Genomic DNA, 9,226 nt, shown 5'->3' on the forward strand with positions numbered 1-9,226 from the left:
GGAGATAGACTAATATATCACAATCAGGGATACAAACAGGCTTATTTTCGAAAGAGAAGGGTGCCCATCTTCCGACACAAATCGGGAGATGGGTGTCCTCCTCTCAGGGTCGCCCAAATTGGAATAATCGAAAGCCGATTTTGGGCACCCTCAACTGCTTTCCGTTGCGGGGACGACCAAAGTTCACGGGGTCGTGTCGGCAGCGTAGCGAAGGCGGGACTGGGGCATGATTAAAAGAAGGGCGTCCCTGACGAGCACTTGGGCGACTTTACTTGGTCCATTTTTTCTTGCGACCCAGCCTCAAAAAGGTGCCCGAACTGACCAGATGACCACCGGACATCACCAACCCCCTCCCACCCTAAAAAAAACAACTTCAAAAACTTTTGTCTTTTTTTTTTTTTTTTTTTAGAGTATGTCCTATGCTATGCCTCCGTCCCTGCGATGGCAGTTGAGGACGTCCAAAATGTGGATGTTTCTGTGATGTTGCCAGCCTCTATGCCAGCCTCAAATGTCATACCCAGCTCCATGACAGCAGTATGCAAGTCCCTGGAGCAGTTTTAGTGGGTGCAGTGCACTTCAGGCAGGCGGACTCAGGCCCATCCCCCCCCCCACCTGTTACACTTGTGGTGGTAAATGTGAGCCCTTCAAAACCCACCAGAAACCCACTGTACCCACATCTAGGTGCCCCCCTTCACCCCTTAGGGCTATGGTAGTGGTGTACAGTTGTGTGGAGTGGGTTTTGGGGGGGATTTGGGGGGCTCAGCACACAAGGTAAGGGAGTTATGCACCTGGGAGCAATTTGTGAAGTCCACTGCAGTGCCCCCTAGGTTGCCCGGTTGGTGTCCTGGCATGTGAGGGGGACCAGTGCACTACAAATGCTGGCTCTTGCCAGGACCAAATGGCTTGGATTTGGTCGTTTCTGAGATGGGCGTCCTGGGTTTCCATTATCACCGAAAACCGGGGACGACCATCTCTATGGTCGACGTAAATGTTGAGATTTGGGTGTCTCCGACCGTATTATCGATATGAAAGATGGACGCCCGTCTTGTTTCGATAATACGGGCTTCCCCACCCCTTCACGGAGCCGTCCTGCAAGGACGGCCCCAGGAAAACTTGGGCGCCCCGTTCGATTATGCCCCTCCACATCAAACCCTGGCTCAGAATATGAGTATTGTGCAATTGGTGAATTTTATGGGGTTGCAATCACAGAATGTAACAGGAAGAACCAAGTATGTCAAAGTTCTAGATTTTCAGCATTTTCTCCTGATTTCCTGGTTTCTCATTTACTCCATCTGTGAATTGTTCTCAGATAAATTCCACTCACTGGAAAACACCCAGATCATGGACAAAGTTTCAGACTCTGACCATTGATCATGACTTCTCAGTAGATAATATCCAAATGTTGGTCAAAATATATCATATGGGCTTTATTTAACTGAGTTTTGCCGCTGAGATGGAATGGAAGAAATACATTTGAAAGTTGGGATCCTTGTATACATATCGGGAAGAGCAGTGAAATTGCACACATTCACGTTGTCCTTTTTTCATTAGATCTGGTGAAGAATTCGGCCTGCAATTCAAGCAACTGTTCATTAAACAGTACAGAAAATCCGTATGCCACTATTAAAGACCCACCAGCGCTCACACCAAAAACCACTGAATGTGGATATGTAGAAATGAAATCACCAGCACGCAGAGACTCCCTTTATGCCGAAATAAACAACTCCGTCTTGTCTAACAAGAATGTCTATGAAGTGGGTAGGTGCATGTCTCACCACTTAGTTTCCTTATGCGCTCTAAGTAAAAGCTACAGATTTTATATCTTCAGTTTTATTAGATATGTGGGGGTAACTGCATAACAGGCACCTAGGTGAAAGTCCAAAAAAAAGCACCCTTTTAAAGAGGTTATAGACAATAGTCCAAAACAAACATGAAGGTTAATATTCAAAGAACTAGAAAGACAAACCTGAACCATTACTTCTCTCATATTTTATAATAAGAGCTACAAGCTAGATGAGTAAATAAAACATGTTTGTAAGACCTTCATACTTGGAACCTTAGATGGTAAGTATACCAACCATCTCACATGATTCAAAATATAATTATTAGCCTTCAAAATATCAAATTCACCTTTTTGAGAAGATATTTTTTCATTGCAAATAAACCTTCAAACAGCATTGGGGGAGGGGGGGTCAAACAAAAGTACATAGTGTCAAATTTTCTCATAGCTGGGACATTATGAGCCTTGATGTGGCACTCCAAGGTGTGGCCTGTTTAGGCATAAGCAAAGGAGATGCTGTCAACTAGCTAATTAGATAGTGTATGCTTGACAACAATAGTCTCAGTCTTATAGAAACAAAAATATGAGTGGAAATTCTAAGGGGTTTTGACTACCCTAAGTACAAGGCTAAGATTTGTTTGTAATCTACAGTATGTAAGACATGTTCACTATTGGTGCACCCATCCGTAGGTATGCTCTCATCCCATGTCAATGGCAGGCGTAAGTTTAGGGGAAAGTGTCAGAACAATTGATTGGTTTAGGTGGAATTCCCACATGGAAGGAACATTCAAAGAGTGCACGCAACCACCCTATTGTTAAAAAACTTGGTAAAGCCTGGATCACTCATCTAAGGCCTGAATCTCACTAACTCTGCATGCTTAAATGACCCCCAGGAAAATCAAATTCTTCCAGTGAGCTAAAGGAAGCTTTCAACAGCTGGATGGGAATGTTGAGGTCCCAAGACACATTGTATGGCTTAATGAGAGACTTCAGTATAGAAGCAAGTCCCACATAAATCAAACACCTTAAGACTAAATAGATGGGCTTCCCTTCTACAAAGTGATGATAAGCACCCGTTGCACTAAGGTGAGCGCTAACAGATTTGGTGCTGACTTTGAGAGATGTAGAAGTTATTTAAGCAGCTTTTGTGTGGAACAGGAAAAGGGATTTAATGCCTATCACACCATGTGGCCAACCTTTGCCATTTAAAAGCATATGAGCTCAAAGTGGATTCTCTGCTAGAAGCCAGAAGGATTAGAGGTACACTTTCAAGCAGATTCAGGGTAGCTATGGTTACCCTATCAATGGGCTGTGAAGGAAAGGGACCAGGTATTAGGATACAACAATGTTCCTTGCTCCTACATAATCATCTTTGGTGAATTTCCCAATCTGATTGGGTTCTGTATGGCTATCTCCTGAAGAAGAGGAGAGCAACAGCCACTGAGGGACAAATACCCTGGTCCTGTCTGAGTTTTAGGAGAGTTTTTCCTAAGAGTGAAATTGGAGGATATGCATTCCAGAATCCCTCCTCCCAATCTAGGCGGAAAGCATCTGAGGCTAATCTACTCTGAGACGCTCTCCTGGAACAGAATAAAGGACTTCCCTTTTCTGAGGAGCCATGAAGAAGTCCACTGTAGGTGTTTCCTACTCATGAATAATCATAGTTTATCTGCCAGGATATTGTCTTTCCCTGCCAGATAAGTTACTATGAGGGTGTTCCCATGAGAGATGGAGCAGGTCCATGTTCTGATGGTTTCCCAAAACAGGAGGTATAAACCTGTTGCTTTCTGCTTGTTTATGTAGTACATTGTCAATCTGGACTAGAATAATTATGTTAGCTAACTGATCTCTAAAAGCGTTTAGTGAATTCCATACATACCTTAACTCCAGGTTATTATGTCATGACATTTCTCCGAGGAAGACCTGAAAGACTGATCTGAAGTCCATCTACATGGGCTCCTGAGCCTAATTTGGATGTTTGTGGTAAGGACAGTTTGTACAGAGGAATTTCAAAGGGAACCCCTTGGTCCTTGAGAGGCTGGAAGACTGGGCATCCAAATGGCAGATTAAATTTAATGTGGAAAAGTGCAAAGTGACACGCATTTGGGAAAAAAATTACTCAAATTATAGCTACATGATACTAGGTTCCATATTAGGAGTCACCACTGAGGAAAGGATTTAGGTGTCATTGTAGAAAATACGTTGACTTCTTTTGCATAGTGTTTGGCAGTGGCCAAACAAGCACAGAATGTTATGAATTATTAGAAAAGGAATAGAGTATAAAGCAGAGAATACCCTAATACCCCTATATCATTCCATAGTAAGACAGCACCTTAAGTATTGTGTGCTATTCTGGTCACTGCTTATGAAAAAGATATAGTAGAACTGGAAAAGGTACAGAGAAGGCTAACTAAATGATTAAAGGGGTGGAACAACTGAGGAAAAGCTACAGAGGTTAGAGCTCTTCAGCTTGGAGAAGAGATGGCTGAGCGGAGATATGACAAAGGTGTATAAAATCTCAAATGAAATGGAGTGGGTAAATGCAAATCGATCCATATATAGACTAAGGAAGTTACACCGGAGCTCATTTTCAAAAGAGAAAAACGTCTCAAAAATGGAATAAAGGGGGCCTGCTTTAGGCATGCCCAAAACTTGGTTGTTTTGTGCCATAAAGGAACAAAGCAAAAACGTCCAGAGTTAAATACTCCCCTCGTGGTCACTGACCCCCCCCACCCCCCCAAAGATGTGAAAGAAACAGTACATACCAGCCTCTATGACAGCTTCAGATGTTATGGCCAGTCCTATTAGAACAGCAAGCAGGTCCCTGGAGTAGCCTAGTGGTTGGTGAAGTGCACTGTAGAGAAGGGGATCTAGGCCTATAGCCCACTCTATTTGGTACACTTGTGATGGAATGTGTGAGCCCTCCAAAACCCACCAAAAATCTACTGTGCCTATGTATAGGTGACACCTGCAGGCATAAGGGCTATTGTAGTGGTGTACAGATGGGTACTGTAGGTTTTTTTGGTGGGTTTTGGAGGGCTCCCCATACAATATAAGGGGGTAACAGTGAGATGTCTATCTGGGACCTTTTATGTGAAGACCACTGCTCTTCTGGGATGTCTGTGTGGCTAGTGTACTCAATTCTGGCTCCTGATACATCCCAGTGGCTTGTTTTTGTGCGTTTTTCCCTTGAACGTTTTCTCCCCAAAAATGATCCTAAAAGATAGATGTAGTGAGCACAGCAACATCTAATAAATGGCCATTTTCAAAACAAAAATATGGACATTTTTCTGGTGGAAAATGGCCATGTTCGCCATTGGACCTTTGGACGTTTTTCCCAAAATGTCCAAAATCAGATTTAGACATCATATCAAAAATGTCCCTCATAGTAGCACATTTAAAACAAATTGGAGGAAATAATTTTTTCATTTAGTGTATAGTTAAGCTCTGGAATTCATTGCTGGAGAAAGTGATAAAAGCAGCTAACATATCTGGGTTTAACAAACGTTTGGACAAATTCCTGTAGGAAAAGTTCATAAATCATTATTAAGGTAGACCTGGGGAAGCCACTCCTTATCCCTGGGATCAGTAGCATGGAATCGTGCCACTTTTGGGTATTCTATTAGGTACTTGTGATCTGGACTGGCCACTGTTGGAAACAGGATACTGGGCTAGATGGACCATTTGTCTGACCCAGTATGGCCACTCTTATTTTATGTACACATAATTTTTAGCAAGCTATGTGTAAGCTGGTGTAAGTGGTTGGCCTACATCAGGTATGTGCCTACAAATGAGTGCCCCTTTATAGAACTGCCTTTCATGTGTCCAGGTCACGTCAGAAAAGTATATTATAAAATTCTAGGACCAAACAGGCAAAGGGCCAAACAAATGTATCACACTAATTTGTCAAAAAACGGGCTGGACATCTATCTCCTAAATTAACAGGTGTATTGTAGTGAAGACATGTGGGGTTTTTGACAAGAAACCAGCTGAACTTAGCACACAATCAAGCAGACAAGCTAGTTGAGGTATTTGCAGTACTTCTAAGCAGGCCTCAGCACTAAACTATTTCTCTTTTTGCCTGTTTTGACTTTACCATTGGTCTAATATAGTTTTGCTTTCATCCTGCAGAACCTACAGTGAGCACTGTCCAGGTAACATGCAGCAATAATGGACCTTTCACTCAAGATCTCTATGACCTGCCAAAAAACAGCCACATTCCGTGCCACTATGATCTACTACCAGCTCGAGAGAGTTCTGCGTCCACCAGTGAAGAAACCAGTGGTGAATGATACCCTCATCCAGAGACTGCAGCATAGAGGAACTGCATTATACAGCACTGGGGTTTGACTGTTTGTCTTCCAGGCTGACCTGATGTCGTGCTGTGTTCTTTTTTTTTTCCCCCTGCAACCAGCAACAATGATAGAGACTCTCATGCTGACACTGATGCATACAGACAAGGTGCAGATGCCAAGCCTAGAAGACCCTGATTGAATATTCAATGGCAATTAATTTTATAGCACACCAGCATAGCACATTTACACTGCAGTCTATTAGCTAGGCATATAGTCATAGCTACCAGTTCCACATTATTTGAATCGTAATGAAAAATTACAGTTCTACTACAATGGAGTGAAATTCATTGCCATGCACAATTTGTATTTCCTTGTAGTTGGTCCACAGTTGAGAAGGGCAAGGACTATGTATTCTGCAGCCATGATTTACAGGAAAGTGGCCTTGCTAATGAGGTGGAGGTGGAAAACGTGTCAAGGTTTGATGGCTAGTGAAAAGATGTAATGATGATAGCTCTTGAAGTGCTTCCATCCTGGATTCTTCCTGCCAACAGAACATCACACCAAAGTACTTATGTGAAGGGGAGGAAAAACTACAATGAATGAGAGTAAGTGTGATGTCTCTCAGGGTAATCCATCTCCTCCATCTTGAGGCAGCTCCAGACCTGTATCTTGATCAGAACCTGGTGTAAAGAGACAACTGCCATGATATAACCAGATATTGATGTTTTTTGTGTGTGTGTTATGGGTAGAAAGTGTTGAGAAATTACTCTGAGAAAGGAAAATACAACAAGAATGCTCCTGAAAGAATGGTGGATAATACAAAGTAGCCTTTGTAAAACCATTTCCTACATTTTAGCTTCACAATTTTTCAGTTTTGTACTATGTTCATATCAGCAATTATTTCTTAAGTGGACAATGATGTCAATTTATTGGATTGCATGAGCATGTACAGAAACAAAATGAGTGGTGAATGGTGTATATTTGGAATGCTAGAGAAGGTTTATGTTTTTTTTGTTGTGTTAGAAATAATAATCTCTTTGCATACTTGCTGAAAAGCACTTTGACTGGGGAGAATAAAGTGGCGCTGGGTTTATGTAAAGAAACATATGCTTAAGCAGGCCTTTTGCATAGTGCTCACTTAGATATTCCGCTGTATTTTTCCAGTATCTTTATAATTGTATAATCTGTTTTTTTTTTTACTACTGTACTCTAGCTCATTAATACAAAATATTTTGTGCATCCTTTATTCCTGACATTTGGACAACTGGCTTTTATTTTGTTCAGTAAGAATCGGTATTGTTAAAAAGACACTGATGAATCACAAAGAAAAGAGGGAGCATGAGAACAATGGAGCCATAACCCCTTGTGTGTAGTAATAAACATTTTGAATGATGTATCTCATGGCCAATTATTGTATCATGGCAGTGGCATAGCTAGGATTGAATGGGCCCCCATGTAACACCATCGCTACCAAGGTAGTGGGGACCAATGGGTGGGGGGGGGGAGGATACACATTTCTTAAAGCTGACATATTACAATTAATAAATACAGAAAAAATACTTTTTTTCCTACTTTTGCCTGAGTGTTCCTTTGGTCCTAGTGTCTCTCTTCTGCTTTTTTTCTTAATTCTCTCCAGGGTCTCCTGTCTTTTTGACATTTCTTCTCCATGTCTACTATCCATATTTTTTAAGTGTCTCTATCCATCCTGTCCAGTGTCTCCCCTCAATGTCTGTGTCCCCGTCCCTATGCTCCTCCAGAGCCAGCATCTTCTTTGTGTCCTTGAGCCTCCTCATGTCTGGCTTCTCTCCTCTCACTTTCTTTCCTCCTGCGTCCCCCATGATCCCCAACCCCCCTAGGTGACCTGCCTTCTATAGTCTGACATTTCTCTTTCTCTCTCTCTCTCTCTCTTCCCTCTGCTACCCTCCAGCCCAGCAACTGCCCTCTCTTCTCCCCCTCCCTTATGCTCCAGGTCTCGCTTCCCTCAGCCCCCACCCCAGGTGCAGCATCTCTTTCCTTTTTCTCTTCTCATTTGATCCAGGCTCTCTCCCCTTCCCCCTCCCCGTGTGCCTGGGTCTGATGTCTTCCCCTCCCCTCTTCCCCTGCCATGCACTTGCATGGGTCTAGCATTTGCCTACCTCCTCTATTCTGCTCCCCCTGCTCCTCGAAATGCTGGCGGGTCGTGGCAGAGTCAGCGCTAAAGGCTGCTCTGTATCTGGCAGGTCTTTCCTCAGCCATGTCCTCCCCACAAGAAGTTGCATCAAAGAGGCAGGACTCAGTAGAAGAAAAGGCCCCGCCGGACAGAGAGCAGCCTTCAGCGCTGCTTCTGCCATGACCTGCCAGTGTTTGGAGGACCGGTGGTATGTGTGTGTGTGGAATAGAGGAGATAGGCAGATGCCAGACCTGTGCAAGAGAAGGGAGAGGGAGACGCCGGACCCAGGTGGGGGAGGGAAGGGGGCTCCAATTTCAGGCGGCCCTGGGCATTTTGCTTGGCTCACTCAATGGTAGCTATGCCCCTGCGTCATGGGGTACAGAAGAAATGCCAAAAAGATATGCTTCAGAACCGAATGAGAAAATATTGGTAGACAGTTGCCAACAGTGTCAGGTTTAAGGCTTGAGCAAAAGTCTCACCACAAATGGCATGCAAGGTACCTTGGGACTCTTCCTTCTGCCCCACACTTTTGTAGGAAATTCAGACCTTGGACAAAACATATGCTATTTCCAAAACACGCAAGTGAAAGGTCTTTGGCATTTTTGTGGCATTGCCTAATAGGTATTCATTTGAAGAACGTCTTGCATTAATTCGTATGGAATTATTTTTTTAAATGACAGGGATTTTTTTTTCACAGTTAGTGTAAATATTTCAATAAATTTTATCTTTCCTTTCCCCAGTTCAGTTGATTGAAGAGCTTGGCTTTTTCACTGTATTGCATTTTTTGGGAAAAGATGATGCTTCTTGAGAAGGTCATATGCAAACCTATGGGATAGTCATTTACCAGGCATGTTTTGACCCAGCATATACCTCAGAAGAAGAGAAACAAATACGGGCACCTGATTTTACCAATTTTTATTCTGGTCCAAAATATGTCAAACATATTAAAGGGGCCCTTTTGTTACTAAGCTGTGTTAGAGCACAATAGTAGCGCTCTAGAAA

The 9,226-nt window shown here is 43.0% G+C and overlaps 1 protein-coding gene across 3 annotated transcripts in view; it reads left to right on the plus strand.

The window, feature by feature from the left end:
* The window catches only part of MEGF10 (multiple EGF like domains 10), a 252,707-nt gene extending 245,201 nt beyond the window's left edge, over positions 1-7,506 (plus strand). For all 3 annotated transcript variants that reach the window (XM_030193579.1, XM_030193577.1, XM_030193578.1), the window contains 2 exons: positions 1,552-1,758; positions 5,912-7,506. In XM_030193579.1, the coding sequence (XP_030049439.1) occupies positions 1,552-1,758; positions 5,912-6,072 (368 nt within the window). In that variant the 3' untranslated portion in view covers positions 6,073-7,506. The remainder of the gene's footprint in view (positions 1-1,551; positions 1,759-5,911) is intronic.
* Positions 7,507-9,226: the final 1,720 nt, after the last annotated feature.

The sequence above is a fragment of the Microcaecilia unicolor genome, chromosome 2, assembly GCF_901765095.1.
Source record: "Microcaecilia unicolor chromosome 2, aMicUni1.1, whole genome shotgun sequence".
Classification (NCBI taxonomy): domain Eukaryota; kingdom Metazoa; phylum Chordata; class Amphibia; order Gymnophiona; family Siphonopidae; genus Microcaecilia; species Microcaecilia unicolor.